The 18,771-nt window shown below is 39.1% G+C and overlaps 1 protein-coding gene across 1 annotated transcript; it reads left to right on the top strand.

Moving 5' to 3' along the window:
* The first annotated feature begins 15,842 nt into the window (after positions 1–15,842).
* Positions 15,843–17,981, top strand: LOC117023106 (disintegrin and metalloproteinase domain-containing protein 21-like). The gene has a single exon (XM_033107604.1). The coding sequence runs from the start codon at positions 15,843–15,845 to the stop codon at positions 17,979–17,981; it is 2,139 nt and encodes a 712-aa protein (XP_032963495.1).
* Positions 17,982–18,771: the final 790 nt, after the last annotated feature.

The raw sequence follows: 18,771 nt of genomic DNA, 5'->3' as shown, positions 1-18,771 counted from the left end.
CGAGGAAGAGAAGCGCCATCCTGGTAGGGCATGGGAGCAGCTCACCTGAGACAGCAGTAGCCAGAGCAGAGGCAGCCAGAGGTCACCAGTCAGGTGGGCCTGGGCCCAGGCAGGCCCCATGAGTGAGGGAGCCTATAACCAAGGAAACTGCAGTCAGGCGGGGGGCAGGCAAGACCAACTGTGAAGCAGCAGCTTTGCCAGCAGTGTAGTCAGGAGGAGAGCAGAGAGAGGCTGGAGGCTTCCCACCCCCAGAGAGGTGGGGGAGGGAGGGGCAGCTATTACGTAACAATGGTGTGCTCATCAGGGGAGGCTGTGCTCAGTGAGGTGGGCATCCTGGGCTGAAAGGTCCCCTGGTCTCCTGGAGAAATCACAGGGGAAGAAGAAGTGGGGCTGGTGCAGTCTGAAGACACTCTGCGGCTTCTTTGTCCTCAAGCTTAGAGGAGATAAGGCATCTACATGGAATTAAAACAAAGAATGGAGAGGAAAGTGGAAGCTGCTTCTTACAAGAATTTTGAGAAGTCGATTCTCTCATACTTTGTAAAAAGTGAATGCAGTGAGGGGTGATTCATGGAAAGAACGAGTAAATTAGATGTCATGAGTAGAAAAATTAGGGTGTGTGATAATAGTTTCCTGTAAAGGGAAACTTACACCTGCCCTATGTCCTGGTGATTCCAGTCCCAGGAAATATCCCACTAAAACTTGTATATGAATGTTCATAGCAGCATTGTCCATGAGTGTATCCCACAGGCTGGAAACAAACAACCAGTGCTTAATAATCCAATGGATAAACAAAGTGGTGTATTCATCCAGTGCAGTAATCCTCAGTACATCAGAACAGACTTCTCATACGTTAAGAACATGGATAGAACTCATAGATATAATGATAGAAAGAAATCGGACCAAAGCAACTTAATATGTGACTTAACTTTTATGAAGTTCTAAAATAGTCCAAAATAAGCTATGGCAATAGAATTTATTATATCAGCAGCTTCCTGATGTGAAAATGGAGGAATGGAATGAACTTCCTGGTGTGATGGGAAACATGTATCTTGATTGGTGTGTCCTAAAGATTGAATGTCCGTGTCCCGCCAAAATTCATAGGTTGAAATCCTGACCCCCAAGGGGGATGGTATTAGGAGGTGAAGACTTGGGAAGTGATTAGGTCCTGGGAGCAGAGCCCTCTTGAATGGGATTAGTGCCTTTGTATAAGAGGCTCCGGAGGAATCTCTCAGACCTTCTGCCATGTGGGGTTACAGGAATAAGGTGCCATCTGTGACAAAATGAGTAGTTGTAACTTTCTATGCAATTCCTAACAATGTGTTGTGATTGGCCTAACATTCGTTTTTTAGGTCAGTAGAAACTTTAAATGTTTTCACGGCTATCGCACCTATTTATGCTTCAAAAATTTGCCATAGAAACACAACTGACTCAGATTACAACTAGATTTTCGTGTGATCCAGTGCAATTGGTTAAACACCAGTGGGTCTGAAGCAGAAAAGAGGCCCCAAGATGGGGCCAATTTTACTGCTACACTTTCAAACGTGGCTTCTTGTTTAGTTACCTCAGGTAGCAATTGCCCGTATCCTCTGGGTTCCTTTTGGCCAGTTCTGTAATTTTGCCTTTCCACCAGCTACTGGGGGTTCTGAAGCCAAAGGATCAGAGATATTACAGTACTGAGCTCTATAGTATTACTAAGAATGTTGGGTTATGGATGGAAGCACTTAACCTTTAAGGCAAGGTTGACCACACTTGATAATTGCATGGTTTTCATTTTTGAGTTTTCAAAATGGTGAATTACAGTGATCGAATTTTGACTGGTATAAACCTTTCCTCCCCACAATAAACCCCGCTTGGTGAAATATTATGCTTTCTATATGTCGTTGGATTTGATTTGCTAATGCATGTGTCTTCCTGTATTCTTAAGGGACAGGGGTCTGGGGATTTCTTGTCTTAGAATTTTTTGTCTGCTTTTGGTGATAAGGTGATGTTGGCTTAATAAAATGTGGTGAGAAGATTCCCTTCACTGTTATTTCCTGGGAGACTTTGTACAGATTTGGTATTATTATGTTATTTACAATTAAAATATTTGGTGTAATTATTGATGAAAGAAACTGGACCAGAGGTTTCCAACAATAAAATTCATTTCCTATACATATGTATTACAGACATATACACGTATAAGTATGCATTACACTTACATACTAAGTATATAATTAAAAATTACACATATTTATATTTTCAAAACTGTAATATATTTTTCACATAATATATGCACATAGTATTTAGATTATTATTATGAGTATTTGAATTATCTCTTTATTTAGTGATCTATGAATGTTTCTGTCTTTCAAGAAAGTAGTCCATATTATTAAAATAATCGAATTTATTGAGATCAGTTTGTTCCTAATATTTTCTTATTGTTTTAATAACAAAAGGATCTGTGCTAATGTAGCCTTTCTTTGTGGATAACGGTAATTGGCTATCTCGTCTTTTTTCTCCATTTGTCGGACTAGCCACTATTTTATTTATGACCTTATGTCCATTACGGTCTTCATTATTGTCTGTCTTCACTTTACTTTTATTTTTTTTTATACTTTATATTTTCTAGATTTTTAGGGTAAAAGCTCCGATATTGACTTGAAACATATCTTCCCTTGTAATATAAGCTTTTGATGACATAAGTTTGCATCTCAGCACTGTTTTACTTCATCTTTCAAATGTTGATTTGCTGTTCTTACTTCCATTCAATTCAAAATATTTCCTGTGTCTTTGGGGATTTCTTTGTTTAGAAACTAGTTGCTTAACTAACAAATATTTGTGGATTTTCCAAAAAGCTTTCTGCTGATTGCTTGTTTGATTCCATTATATTAAATGGGTGTAACTGACATGATTTCAGTTTGTTTCAATTTGCTGGCTTTTGTTATATAACCCGGGACATGATCAATCTTAAAATGTTCTGTGTGCACCTGAGAAAATACATATCGGTATATACGTATGTTCCGTCATTGTGTGGCAAATGTCAAGTAGGTCAGTTGGCAATGCTGATCATGTCTTACATGTGATTTTTGTCCAGTTGTCCTACCAATTACTAAGGGTGGAGTGTTGAAATATTCACCTATAACGGTGGACTAATCTATTTCTTCTTCAATTTTCAGATTTTGGTCCGCATAACTTCAGTTTTATTAGTAATTGCATATATATGCAGAATTCTTACATCGTGAAAAATTAAACCCATTTTATCATTATGAATTTTCTCACTTTATCCCAGGCAACGTTCCTTGTTTTGAAATCTAGTTTTCAAACATTAATTTCACATTCCCAGTGTTCTTTGATTAGTGTATTCATAATATTGCTTTTCCATATCATTTTACTTTTATCTGGTACTTTATTTTTCATGTTTTTCTTGTAGATAACAACTACCTGATCCGTGATTTTTTTTAATCCAATATGATAATACAGGTTTTTCAAATGGAGTGCTGATTATGTAGTTGCAATCCAATTTCGGCTACAGAATAAGAGATGCTTCATGAGCATTCCATCAAAATGTGAATATAATAACTAGGTGACCAATTACAAAGCTGCGGAGAGGTTCAGACAATCATGTTTTGGGGGGAATGTTACACTGTGATAATATCAACCAATTCTTGGTGAAGGTGCGCACACCACATTTCATCATGTAATAGTGCAAAAGTCACCAAGAAAATACTTTGGATAAAATGTGTATGAACAGAGCATATACTCAAATAATAGTCGATGAGAACTTCCCAAATTTTTGGATAGAACTGGATCATCGGATCCAAGAAGCAAATAGAACACCTAATTACCTCAATCCCAAAGGCCTTCTACAAGGCACATGGTACTGAAGCTGTCAAAAATTAATGACAGGGCCAGCCCGGAGGCTCAGGTAGTTGGAGCTCCATGCTCCTAACTCCGAAGGCTGCCGGTTGGATTCCCACATGGGCCAGTGGGCTCTCAACCACAAGGTTGCCAGTTCAACTCCTCGAGTCCCACGAGGGATGGTGGGCTCCACCCCCTGCAACTAAGATTGAACACGGCACCTTGAGCTGAGCTGACTCCTGGATGGCTCAGTTGGTTGGAGTGCGGGCTCTCAACCACAAGGTTGCCAGTTTGATTACTTGAGTCCCACAAGGGATGTTGGGCAGCGCCCCCTGCAACTAAGACTGAACACGGCACCTTGAGCTGAGCTGCCACTGAGCTCCCGGACGGCTCAGTTGGTTGGATCCAGTCCTCTCAATCATAAGGTTGCCGGTTCGACTCCCGCAAGGGATGGTGGGTTGCGCCCCCGGCAACTAGCAACGGCAACAACCTGGAGCTGAGCTGCACCTCCACAACTAAGGCTGAAAGGACAACTTGAAGCTGAACAGCACACTCCACAACTAAGATTCAAAGGACAACAACTTGACTTGGAAAAAAAAAATGCCTGGAAGTACACACTGTTCCCCAATAAAGTCCTGTTACCCTGCTCCAAAAAACATCTTAAAAAAAAAAATGACAAACAAAGAATCCTCAAGGCAGCCAGGGAAAAGACGATGGTAACCTACAAAGGAAAGTCCATTAGATTATCATCAGAGTTTTCTGCAGAAACTCCACAAGCCAGGAGGGAGTGGAATCAAATATTCACACTATTGAAAGAGAGAAATTATGAGCCAAGAATAATATATCCAGCAAAGATATCCTTTAGATATAAAGGACAAATAAAGACCTTTCCAGACATACAGAAGCTGATGGAATTTTCTAACACATGGTCTGCACTACAAGAAATACTGAAGGAGGCTATTCAACCTGAAACAGAAAAGCAAAAGAATACAAAACCATCACTAGTATTACGAACAGACAGAAGCAGGAAATGGCAACCCCTACATCAAATAGGACACTATACACTTAAACATAACTCACAGGATAAAGAAGGAAGCAAACAAACAAAAAACACAGAAAAAGAGGAAAAGACAACTTGCTACTGCGCACCGGAATCAACTCACAGCATACATAAGGATACTTTGTGACAACAAAAATATAAAAGGGGAGAGAGTAAAGGTCTGAACCAGCACAAGGGAATGGAGAAAGTAAGCATCCTGGAGAAAATGGAAGACTCTAAATATGAAACTTTCTTTTACATAAAATTAATGGTAAGCGCTCAAAAAAAACCCAAAAAACAAAAAAATCCAGAACTGAAATGCGCAACATAAAAAAAGAAGAAATAAAGGGGAACATCACAGAATACAACCACACTGAAATAACAGACAGCAACAAAAAGGCAAACAAACAATGGAGACACCATCCTACCAGAACACCAGCGATAGAATGATAGGAAATTCTCATATATCAATAATCACCCTAAATGTAAATGGACTGAACTCACCAATAAAAAGGCACACAGTAACAGATAGGATCAAAAAACTAAACCCAACCACATGCTACTTCCAAGAGACACATCTCAACTATAAAGACAAATATAGACTCAAAGTGAAAGGGTGGAAACTGACACTACAAGCAAATGGTATTCAGAGAAAAGCATGTCTGGCCATACTGACATCAGATGAAACAGACTTCAGGATAAAAAAGATAACAAAAGAAAAAGATGGACATTTCATAATGATAAAGGGGACTATACAACAAGAAGACCTAACATTCATCAATATTTATGCCCCCAATCAGGGAGCACCGAAACATGCCAAGCAACTACTAACAGAACTAAAGGGAGAAATTGACCAAAACACAATTAATTGTACTAGAGGACCTGAATACATCGTTGACAGCTATGGATAGATCATCCAAACAGAAAATAAATCATGAAATATCAGCCGTAATTGACACATTAGGTGGAATGGACATAATTGACATTTATAGAGCACTTCATCCTAGAACATCAGACTATACAATCTTTTCTAGTGTACTTGGAACATTCTCAAAAGTACACCACACCACATATTGGGACATAAAACTAGCCTCAGCAAATTTAAGAAGACTGAAATCATCCCAAGCATATTCTCTGATCACAAGGCTTTCAAATTGGATATCAACAGCACAAAGAAAGTAGGAAAAACCACAAATATGTGGAGATTAAACAACATACTCTTAAAGAACGACTGGGTCAAAGAAGAAATAAGAGGACAGATCCAAAGATACATAGAAACAAGTGACAATGAAAATACATCCTACCAAAATTTGGGGGATGCATTGAAAGCAGTTTTAAGAGGGAACTTTATAGCATTACCAGCCTATCTCAAGAAAGAAGAACAATCCCAGATAAATAACCTCACGTTACACCTTTAAAAACTAGAAAAAGAAGAACAAATGAAACCCAAAGTCAGCAGAAGGAAGGAAATAATAAAAATCAGAGCAGAACTAAATGAAACAGAGAACAAAGAGACAATAGAAAAAATTAATGCAACAAAGAGCTGGTTCTTTGAAAAGATTAATAAAATTGACAATCCCTTGGCTAGACTCACTAGGATAAAAAAGAAAAGACACAATTAAACAAAATCAGAAGTGAAAGAAGGGAAGTTACCACAGATGCCAGAGAAATACAAAGCATCGTTAAAGAATACTATGAAGGATTATATAGCCACCAAATTCAATAACCTAGAAGAATTGGACAAGTTCTTAGAAACATATAGCCTTCCTAGGCTGAATCACGAAGAACTTGGAAATCTAAAAAGAATGATCAACAATAAGGAAACTGAATCAGTCATCCAGAACCTTCCCAAAAGCAAAAGTCCGGGACCAGATGGCTTCACTAGTGAATTCTACCAAACATTCAGAGAGGATCTTATACCTGTCCTACTCAAACTCTTCCAAAAAATTGAAGAAGAGACAATACTCCCTAACTCATTTTACAAGCCAACATTACCCTGATACCCAAACCTGGCAAGGATAACGCCCAAAAAACAAAATTACACACCAGTATGTCTGATGAATATAGACGCAAAATCCTAAATAAAATTCTAGCAAATCGAACAGAACAATGCATTAAAAAGAGTATATACATCACGATCAAGAGGGGTTCATCCCAGGGACACAAGAATGGTTCAACATATGCAAATCGATCAATATGATACACTGCATAAACAAAATAAAGGACAAAGATCATATGATTATATCGATAAACGCAGAAAAAGCGTTTGACAAGGTACAACATCCATTTATGATTACAACACTTAATACAATGGGTATAGAAGAAAAACACCTCAACATTAAATAAAGGCCATATGTGACAAACCCTCAGCTACTATCATAATTCACAGAGAAAAAGTGGAGCACGTTGCTCTATGTTCAGGAACACAACAGGACTGGCCCCTTTCACCTCTGCTTTTCAAACCAGTATTGGAAGTCCTCGCCAGAGCAATCAGGCAAGAGAAAGAAATAAAAGGCATCCAAATTGGGAATGAAGAACTTAAATTGTCACTTTTTGCAAATGACATGATGCTATATATAGAAAATCCTAAAGACACTGCCAAAAAGCTATTAGAAAAAAATGAATGAATACAGTAAAGTTTCCAGCTACAAAAATCAATGTACAAAAGTCCATTGCATTCCTATACACTAACAATGAAATCACAGTAAAGGAAATAATAATAATAATAATAATAATAATAATAATAATAATAATACAAGTCTTTTTCAATTGCAACAAAAATATTAAAATATCTAAGAATAAACTTAACCAAGGATGTGAAAGACTATATACTGAAAATTATAAGACATTTTTACAAGAAATTGAAGAAAACACAAAGAAATGGAAAGACATTCCGTGTTCGAAGACTGGAAGAATCAATATAGTCAAAATGGCTATATTACCCAAAGCAACATGCAGACTTAATGCAATCCCCATCAAAACCCCAATGGCATTTTTTAAAGAAATAGAACAAAAAATTATCCGATTTGTATGGAAGCACAAAAGACCCCGAATACCCAAGGCAATCCTAAGAAAAAAGAACAATGCTGGAGGTATCACACTCCCTGACTTCAGCTTGTACTACAGGGCAACAATAATCAAAACAGTATGGTATTGGCAGAAAAACAGACACAAAGACCAATGGAATAGAATTTAGAACCCAGAAATAAACCCACATAAATATGGACAGATGCTTTTTGACAAAGAAGCCAAAAACATACAATGGAAAAAAGACAGCCTCTTCAATAAACGGTGCTGGAAAAATTGGAAAGCCACGTGCAAAAGAGAGAAACTGGACTGCTATCTGTCACCGTCTTCTAGATTTCAATTTCACTGCTTTCTGCTCTAATGTTTATTATTTCTTCTCCTGCTTTCCTTTGATTACATTAAATGGCAGACTATTTATTCAAGATTTTTCTTCTTCTCTAATATATGCAATCAGCGTTATAAATTGTCCTAAACATTGATTTGCTGCACCCCACAAAGCTTGATAAGTTGTAGGATTTCCAATCTTTGAAATTTATTAGCGTGTTTTATTTCCCAGGACATGTTTTATTTGGTAAATGTTCCATGTGAGTTTCAGAAGGATGTGTATTCTGCTGTTGTTGAATGCAGTATTCTATAAATGTCATTTATATCCAGTTGATTGATGGTGCTGTCGAATTCAGCTATATTCTTCCTTACTGATTTTCTGCTTCCTAGGTCTATCAATTGCTGATAGAGAGTTGCTGATGTCTCCAAATATTTGCACATTCATCCATTTCTTATTGCAGGTTTGTAATTTTTCGCCTTAAATATTTTGCCACCCTGCTGTCAGGCACATGCACATTAAGGATTGCTCTGTCTTCTTGGAGAATTGACCACTTTATGATTATTTAATGATCCTTTGTATCCCTGGTTATTTGCATTGCTCTAAATTCTGCTTTGTCTGAAATTAATATAGCCACTCCAGCATAAATTTGACTAGTGTTGGCATATCGTCATCCATCCTTTTACTCTTAATCCATCTGTAGGTTTAAAATAGGTTTCTTGTAGACAACATATAGTTGAGTTTGTACTTTGTACGCCCTGATAATTTCTGCCTTTTAAATTGTTTATTTAGACCTTTCACGTTTAAGGTAATTATAGATATGTGATTAATATCTACCATATTTTTAAAAGTCTTCTGTTCATTGCTCTGTTCTTTGTTTCTTTGTTTTCCACTCTTCCTTTATTTTTGGTTCCTGTGGTTTTAATTCTGAAAATTCTTTCTCATTCAAATGAAGCCTAAAATTTGAGTTCCCTTTAGCCTCTTTGCCATTTCTTTATAGTATCAATATCTTAAATTCTTCCTCTGCATACACTGAGAACTACATTAGGCAATAATATATTTTTGCTTCAGCTATCAAAGGTAATTTAGAAAATTCAAGAGGAAAAGTATATTGTACTTACCCATGATCTGACTCTTCCATTGTCCTCCTTCCTTCCCAACATTGTAAGATGCCTTGTTTTATAATTTCTTTTGTTTTAGGAACTTTCTTTAGCCATTGTTTTCAGGTAACAAATTCTCTTAGTTTTCCTTCATCTGAGAATGTCTTGATTTCCTCTTCATTTCTGATGGATATTTTCACTGGATATAAAATTCTGGATTGACATTTCTTTTAACTCTTGTAACATATTTTGTTACTTCCTTCTGGTTTCTGTGGTTTCTAATGACAAATCTGCTGTCTTTCAAATGTTTCTACCCATAAGTACGATTAGGCAAGATGTTCGTTCTCTTCAAGCACTTTCAAGATGGTTTTTCTTTGCCCTTAGATTTCAAAATGTGATTATGATGTGTCTTGGCATGGGTTTATTTGGATATATGCTGTTTGTGGACCTCTCAGCTTCTTCAATCTGTAGGCTATAACTTTTGACAAATTTAAGAAAACTTCAGCCATTATTTCTTTGAGTATTTTTCAGCCCTGCCCTATTCTTCCTCCTACCTTGATTGACTGTGATAACCTGAATGTCAGATCTTTTGTTATAGTCCCACAGGACCCAGAGTCTCTTCATATTTTCTCAAGTCTATTATCTCTGCTTTTCAGATTTGATGATAACTCTTCTTCAGTGTTTGAGTTCTGTGATTAATTCCTCTGTTCTATTTTGTTGTTGAGCACATCCAGTGACTTTCTGGCTTCAGGTTTTGTGCTTTTCAGTTACGAAATTTCCATTATTTTCATTTTTATATCACATATTTTTTGGTGAGACTTTATTTTTCTGCAAGTTTTCTATTTTTAAAAATTATTTCACTCATATTTCTCATTGCTCATTGAAACATTTTTACAATGGCTGTTTCAGAAACCCTATCAGATAATACCCACAGCTGCATCATTTCAGAGTTGGCATCTGTGGATTGTACTTTCTCATTCAAGTTGAAACTTTCCTAGTTGTTTGTATGACAGGTGCATTTCCATTGTATTCTAAAAATGTTGGTGTTATATTTTGAGGCTCTAGATCTTATTTAAATATCGGGCACCCTCTGACATTGTACTACCAGAGAAACAAAAGCATTGCATTGTTATTGCTGGATGGTGGTACGTGTCCAGGTTCTCCACTCAGTGTCTGTTGACATGCTAGGGGGAAGGAGAACCTCATAGTTTTAAGGTATGGAAGTTCATTCTCCCAATCTTGGCCTCTGCTGATACCACTCTGGCTGGCAAATTGAAGGATGCCTCATTACCGCTGCCCAAATGGCCTCCACTAACATTGTGGAATGGGGTCTTAGTACTACATGATGGGGATGAAGTCCCAGAACTCTATTTGACCTGCACTGACCCCACTCTAGTGTGGGGGATGAGGCACCTCATTAGAGCAGGGTGAGATGGGAAGTCTAAGCCTTCCGTGTGGTCTTTGCTGGTAAAGATGCATGTGGGGCTACAATTTTTCCCAGCACATTTCGCTAGAGTAGGACAGTGATTTTCTAAAAGGTTTCTGTCTTATCAGGCTGTTCATTTCTTGGTCCTTTGAGTAGAGACAGAAAACTTGTCTTGGAGCCTTTTGAAAATCTGTCTATTGCATTTCAGGATTGCAGGCTTCTCCAGACTGCAATGAGAGTAAAAGAAAATGCAGAGAAATTACCACCATGTTGTTCCTTAAGTCCAAATGTCCCTAGCTGGTCTGTATTCTTTGCTCCACATTTTTTAACATTCTTGTGTTTGTTTTATATATAAAATACAGTGATTTAACCTGTATTGAGCAGAGCAATAGGGATAAGAGTGTTTACTCTCTCTTTTCTGGAACCAAAAAGTCTTAATGCTATTTTAAAAAGTAACAAATATTATTCCTTCTTAAACCAAGAGAGAACAAGCCAAAACTACTTTTGGAAGCTTTCGATCTTTTCCCACCTTTAGATCTCTCAAGATACTGTCCGATGGGGAGCAGGCACTTTAGTCTTTCTCAGTTATCTATCTTCCTGGATTGAGTTTCTTTCCTCTTCTTAGTGGTGCTACTGGCTTGCTACTAAAACTTTTTCAGGATTGAGCTCTGTAGTTTCCCATTCTCTCATTTCTTGGGGTATGTTTTCTTCATTGTTAATCATCTCTGGTATAGTAGATTTTGTCCACAGAGTTTAGCTGCAGACAGACCTCTTTTTTTTTTTTCCAAATCTCCCAGTCGTAGGAAAGAGGTGTCTCTAGTTCTGCTTGTATGAATAAAATGCTTTATGAAATGGAACCTCCCAAACAGATTTCTTAGGAAACCAGCATGGATAGAAGAAACTTTTTCTGAGAGGAAATAAAAGGGACTGCCGTTAAAAATGCTTCCCATTAATAGTTATCTCACACAGCTCTGAATCTACTAGTTAAATTAGGAGGTGGGAAGGCTCATCAGCCATGAACCCCTTAAAACAGAATCTATCCAGAGTTAGAGTTAATATTTTACTGAATTAGCTTTTATCATATGCAATATTCACACAGTTCAAATCTTAAAGATAAGTATTTTTGCCAAATATTATACTATAAATTCTCGACCAAACCATTATGAGCATATTTTTCTCAAAAACATTTTTGTTTAAGAGGCAATGCAATTTTTAAACTTGTATATAAAACAAAACAGCAAGATTACAAATTGTATACTACAAAAAATCTATTGAACGTGGTAATTACAAAGCAAGTTACAGAATATCAGAGTTGTCTTGATTTTTTAAAAAGATTTGATGCTGGATGTAGAATTTGATCTTGACCTAGAAAATTATTATAATTTAGTCCAATAGTGAAAAGCGATTAACAGTGCAGGCCAATACAATAGCACGAGCAAAATTTTGAAGCAGAAATGAATCTACACTGTAGGAAGATGTAGAATGGAGTTGAGGAAGCTATCCAATTCCAATTATATCGAAGTCACACATAAAGTTCTATAGAAATGGTGGAGCTGGAGCAAGATATCCTTGAGAGCCAGTTGTTTCTGGACAAGGGAAAGATCTTGTTGCTAAGCAGTTAAATCTAGAACTTCATCACCGGAGAGACAAAAGGGGGTGGGCTTAAGCTTCCCTTTGTTATGTGAGTCTCAACTACCAATCTTTGTTCATTGGTAAGTGTAGTACAAACCATCTGGAAAGAAAAGGCCATGGAATCTACTGTTTCTTCTGTTGATAAGTCATTTATCAAGTTTGGCTCTATGTATAAGTTGGTAGCCAGAATAGTATGTTCGATAATGTGAAGTTCCTTAATTTTTGTTTTGTTTTCCTTTTTAAAGATGGGACAGACTTGAGTATGTGTGCGATAAGGTGTCGCAGGTACGGTGACTAAGTGTTCCAATTTTTTTTTTAATTAAAGTTTATTAGGGTGACAATGGTTAGTAAAGTTACATAGGTTTCAAGTGTACAATTCTGTAATACATCACCTGTATATATCACATCGCATGTTCACCACCCAGTCAGTTCTCCTTCCATCACCATATATTTGACCCCATTACCCTCATCTGCCCCTCCCCTTTACCCTCTGGTAACCATTCAGGACTGAAGGGGTTGCTGGGATACAAGGCTTGCAGTTTAAAAACCAGGAATCAGTACAGGCCTGGGCAAACCAGAATGAACTGCTTACCCTAATTGCCAGTTAAGAACAGGTAAAATAGGAGAAAACAGAGTTGAGAACAGGGAAAATTGACAGGATCAGTCCTCTAGTAGGTGGGAGATGTGATCTAGGAACAGAGTATGAGGAGCTACAACCTGAATCTGGGGGAGGATCACTTTTCCAGTGAAACTGGGATGTGGACTGGGGTAGAGGAGAGGTAGAAATGAGCATGAATTCAGATAGGTTTGCAATGGTGAAAATCCTAGAAATCATTTTGTCTTGGAATTTGCCATCACTTATTGACATAGGTTTTTTACCATGTTCCAGGATAAGAAATCCATTTTATATTGTGCCCCAGTGGCCACACACACACAATTACCATCGTCTCCCCACCCCACCCCACCCCCGTTTGGCACTATATGTGTAAGAACTGCTAAGGAATTTGTAGGAATGTCCTGTGATATTTTTATTCGATTTCCTTAAAGAAAAATCTGCAGTTCATGATCCATTAAACAGATTTCATGACTTGCTAGTGAGTCAATATTAGTGAGAGACAGATGGGAAAACAGTACATTTGAGCATGATAGAATAAGAGGAGAGATGGGGTATGTAGAGGTCTTGAGGAATGTGAAATAGCTGTGAGGAAAGAAGGAAGAGTTGATAAAACATATGGAGGAGGGATGTTGTCTACTTCAAGATTGCAATAACGTCAGAGCATATGGATTTTTAATGGCACCACTTTATAATGTTGACAGTAGATTGATGTTCCTTTAGGAGTTTGGGTCTCTGGGGTCCTAGGAAAGATATAATGAAGGCAAAGAGTGTGGTTCAAAGATTCTTTGAAGCATTTTCCTATTCTTGCCTGCTCTCAACATGAGCTCTAAGAAAAATAAGAGGACATCATTTATATAGCTTATCAGCCTTCCTGACACTATATTTTTATTAGCCCTTTCAACTTTCCACCCTCTCATCTACAACTCTCACTCCATGATAAGTAACAAACATAGCAAAAGAGATACAGAGAGTAAATCAAGAAGTTAGGATTTTACCCAATTTAGAGATCTCTGTCCTTGGACGTTTTTACATAGTTCAATTTGTCTATGAACTTTGCTTTTCTCCTGTAAGCTACTTGCACCTGGAATAAAGTGCCTATCCATTAGCAATGGAATGTGTTCAGATGGATCCACGCTCTCTAGGCGGGTTAACTCAGGTATATCTGAAATAAGTCCTCTCCACCTACCAGCACCCACATAGCAAATCTAGGGTAAATTATAAACTTGAATGCTGTACGTTAGAAAGGAAAAGACAAAGTCTATTTGGTTAACTATTTAACTCTGTGATTGAAAGGCAACCAGAATGTACTGACTACTGACACTATACATAAATGAGGAATTCAGAATATTAGGGATGTGCAATGTCCAGGAGAATGAATGAAGAGCAGTAAGACATAGGAGCGTTTGAAATATCAGCTGACTTCCTGCCTCCATCCCTCAGGATGGGGAGCCAACACAAACCTTTCCAGTTCCGATTGTTCGTGACTTTTTAAGATTTTCACAGACACACTGTTTGGAGGTTCTGCCACCCCGCCCCCACCCCCACCACCAAAGCGGTGTATGGTAGTTGTGATGTAGAAGTAGGAAAAGTATGTGGCAGAATTAATCCAGTTTTGTTTGCTGGTTTATTTGACTTGCAAATTAGTGTTATAGTTGAGATTTAGGGAGCTAAAGGTTTTGGCATAAGGTGGTTTAAGTAAAAAAAAAAAAAAAAACAGACTGCCTAGTCTCAAATGGAATGGAATTGAAGACAGGGGCATGAGATTCAGAGAAATGGAAGATAATGAAAGACAAAAAAGTATTTGGGTTCTTTGAGTTTCAGAAATAGGCACAGCAAGAGTAAGGGAAACTGGAAGGATTAACATTACTGGTCAATTGCTTAGGATGTAAGAAATGGTTTTGTTTTGTTTGGTGATGAAAAAGGTATATATTATAACTGTGTGTGGGTAATCTAAAGTTCATGGAAGATGAATTGGACAGGTTTAAAAAATGATGAAAACCCCTCTGGTTTTCAGATGAGTTGTTTATATGCTTCCTATCAGTTTTCATGATGAAGGTAGGATACTCGGTGAAGAATAAGTCTATCAGTCAGGTGTCCAAGGCTTTTCAGTTTATAGAAGAATGATAGGGAGTGGTTAGTGGAAGACTGAGAAAGAAAGCTTGAAAATCAGCGCAGTCAAATGTAGCAGGATGAATGATTCGGAAACGACTTCGTGGGCTGTGAAGAATGGGAACCCCGCCTCTGGACTGTGAGGTACACAGGGCTTCTGAAAATTGGGTGAACTTTAGGAAAAGCAGTACATTCTGTTGAAGCTCAAGTTCAATAAGGTAGGTAGGTGTAGAAAGCTCCATAAAGAAGTATGATATAGAGGAATTTGAATCAGGGTAAAGGAAGTATTGACTAGGAATGGATTCAGTGTCCAGATTATTGGTAGTGGGTCAGGCATCTTCATTTTCATATCTCCTAATGCAAGCCTTCCCAGATTAAATGAAAATCCAAGTACCTATCATGCAAGTTCGATAATTATCAACATATGACCAATACTGTCTTATCTGTAACCCTCTAACTTCCCACCCCCATCTAATGAAAGCAAATCCAAAGCACTATCGTGACTCAAAATCACTTTTTCTCCACTAACTTCTTTCTCTCTCCCACTTTCCTTACCCAATCCCACCACCTTCCCCACCCTTCTTTTTATTTTCAATTTCAGCACCGCAGCTCTAATGGACAATTCTGCCAGGACTCAGCTCCTAAAACGTCAGATCTACACAATGAGCAGCTCAGAGGGAGGGGTCAGAGCAGCAGTGCCTCACACTCTTTTGCTCTAGATAGATGACTCCATAATGGTAGTTGGTGAGGCCCGAGTGTCAGTGAAACTTGTTCTCCTGCAGCTCTGGCTTGGGGTGTCTCTGCCCCCTTCTGGCCTCTCCCAGGCTAGGCCCTCCCAACACCTCAGCTCCCCAGAAGTGGTGATCCCCTTGAAGGTGACCAGCAGGGGCAGAGGTGTAAAGGCTCCAGGCTGGCTCTCCTACAGCATTCAGTTTGGGGGATGGACACATATTGTCCACATGAGAGTCAAGAAGTTCTTGGTCTCCAGACACCTCTCGGTGTTCACCTACACGGACCAGCGTGCCCTCCATGAGTATCAGGCTTTTGTTCCTGACGACTGCTTCTATCACGGTTATGTGGAGGGGGTCTCCGAGTCCCTGGTTGCCCTCAGTACCTGTTCTGGGGGCTTTCAAGGAATGCTACAGATAAATGACCTTGCTTATGAAATCGAGCCCATCACACACTCTACTACATTTGAACACTGGGTTTATAAGATCAACACCAGTGAGACACAATTCCCACCTATTAGATGTGGCTTAACAAAGAAGGAAATAGCACGCCAGCAGTTACAATTTGAAGAGGCTAAGGAAACGACTCTGAGACAAAATTCTACTGATAACCGGTGGACCCACTCATGGTTTCTGGAGCTGGTTGTCGTGGTAGATCAAAATTTCTTCACTTACTCCCAAAGTAACTTCTCAATGGTGCAGGAGGATGTATTTCTTGTTGTCAACATAGTGGATTCCATTTATCAGCAGTTGGGCACTTATGTGATTTTGATTGGGATAGAGATTTGGAATCACGGAAATGTTTTCCCAATGGTAAGCATAGAGCAGGTTCTGGAGGATTTTGCTCAGTGGAAACACATCAGTCTTTCCCGGCTACAGTATGACGCTGCACATATTTTCATTAAAAATCCACTTATAAGTACACTTGGGATAGCCTACGTTGCCGGAATATGTCGTCCGCCTATTGATTGTGGAGTTAACAATTTCCGAGGAGACCCCTGGTCTCTTTTTGCCCTCACCGTGGCCCATGAGTTAGGTCATACTTTGGGGATGAGGCACGATGAAGAATTCTGTCTGTGTGGGCAAAGTGGTTGCATCATGAATGCTGTCAGAGTGCCAGCAGAGAGCTTCACCAACTGTAGTTACGCAGATTTTACAAAGACCACTTTAAACCAGGGGTGGTGTCTGCACACTCCTCCCAGTCTCGGGGAAGTCCTCACGCTGAAGCGCTGTGGGAACGGGGTGGTTGAAGGCGAAGAGGAATGTGACTGTGGATCTACAAAGCAGTGCGAACAAGATCCCTGCTGTCTGTTGAGCTGCACTCTGAGGCCTGGCGCTGCCTGTGCTTTTGGGCTTTGTTGCAGAGACTGCAAGTTCATGCCGTCGGGGGAGCTCTGTAGACATCAGGTCAATGAATGTGACCTTCCAGAGTGGTGCAATGGGACATCCCAGCAGTGCCCAGAAGATGGATATGTGCAGGATGGGATTCCCTGCAGTGACAACGCCTACTGCTATCAAAAGAGATGTAATAACCATGATGAACAGTGCAGGGAGATTTTTGGTGAAGGTGCACGGAGTGCATCTCAGAATTGCTATAAAGAAATCAACTCCCAGGGAAATCGTTTTGGCCACTGTGGTATAAATGGCACGGCATACCTAAAATGCAATACCTCAGATACCTTTTGTGGGAGAGTTCAGTGTGAGAATGTGGGAGACATTCCCCATCTGAGAGATCACTCTTCTTTGCAGCACACTCACATCAATGGTGTCACGTGCTGGGGTGTCGGTTACCATTTAGGGATGCACACACCTCAGGTTGGTGAAGTGAAAGATGGCACTGTGTGTGGTTCAAGAAAGATCTGCATACACAAGAAATGTGTCAGTCTCTCTCTCCTGTCACAAGTCTGCCTGCCTGAGACCTGCAACATGAAAGGGGTCTGCAATAATAAACATCACTGCCACTGTGGCTATGGGTGGTCCCCACCCTACTGCCTGCACAGAGGCTATGGAGGTAGCGTTGACAGTGGCCCGGCACCTGCCAGAAGAGGAGTTTTCTTTCCACTAGTTATAATTCTCAGTTTGTCTATTTTTCTTTTACTGTTGACAACTGCATTTATGTACCTTCAAAAACATTTTGCTCTCTAGGAGACCAAGGCTCACCCTTCCGATTAAGAAAATGCTTCTAATATTTAATGTCATATGCATTATTAACTTTTAGTTTCTTGGAGGTAGAAATCTGATGTGGCTGAAACTGAGCACATTTCTGACAGTTTACAGAAAAATTAAGAGACCTTCCTTTTGTCAGTATGACAAACATTGCCATCAAGCAAAAGTAATTCCTAACATCTTCCCAACTACTGTTCATTGTCGTAAGCGGCAAATAAAGCTTCCATGTTCCTTCTGAATTAGTCCTCCTTGTGTTTCTTGACTGCAGATGTGACTCATGGGAAAGGCAGGAGACGGACATATGAGGAGTGTCCAGGGTGAGTCTGGCCTCTCTTCACTTACTCCCAAAGTAACTTCTCAAAGGTGCAGACGATACATTTCTTGTTGTCTCCACAGTGGATTCAATTTATCAGCAGTTGGGTACTTACTTTGATTGGGATTGGAATTTGGAATCATGGAAATATCTTCCCAATGATAAGCATAGAACAAACCAAGACTGCAAGTTCACGCCACCGGGGGAACTCTGTAGACATCAGGTCAATGAATGTGACCTTCCAGAGTGGTGCAATGGGACATCTCATCAGTGCCCAGAAGATGGGTATGTGCAGGATGGGATTCCCTGCAGTGACATCGCCTACTGCTATCAAAAATGTAACGAAGTTGGGAAAATTACTTAAATTTTCTAACACCCTGAAAAGGAAGATGATAATATTGCTTGTCCCAACGAACCTCTTGGGTTTCTTTGGTAACCAAAAAAAAAAAAAAAGGA

This window comes from Rhinolophus ferrumequinum, chromosome 6 (assembly GCF_004115265.2).
Source record: "Rhinolophus ferrumequinum isolate MPI-CBG mRhiFer1 chromosome 6, mRhiFer1_v1.p, whole genome shotgun sequence".
NCBI classification, from domain to species: Eukaryota; Metazoa; Chordata; class Mammalia; order Chiroptera; family Rhinolophidae; genus Rhinolophus; species Rhinolophus ferrumequinum.
Note: the sequence above shows the minus strand (reverse complement) of the source record. Positions and strands in the feature narration are given on the sequence as shown.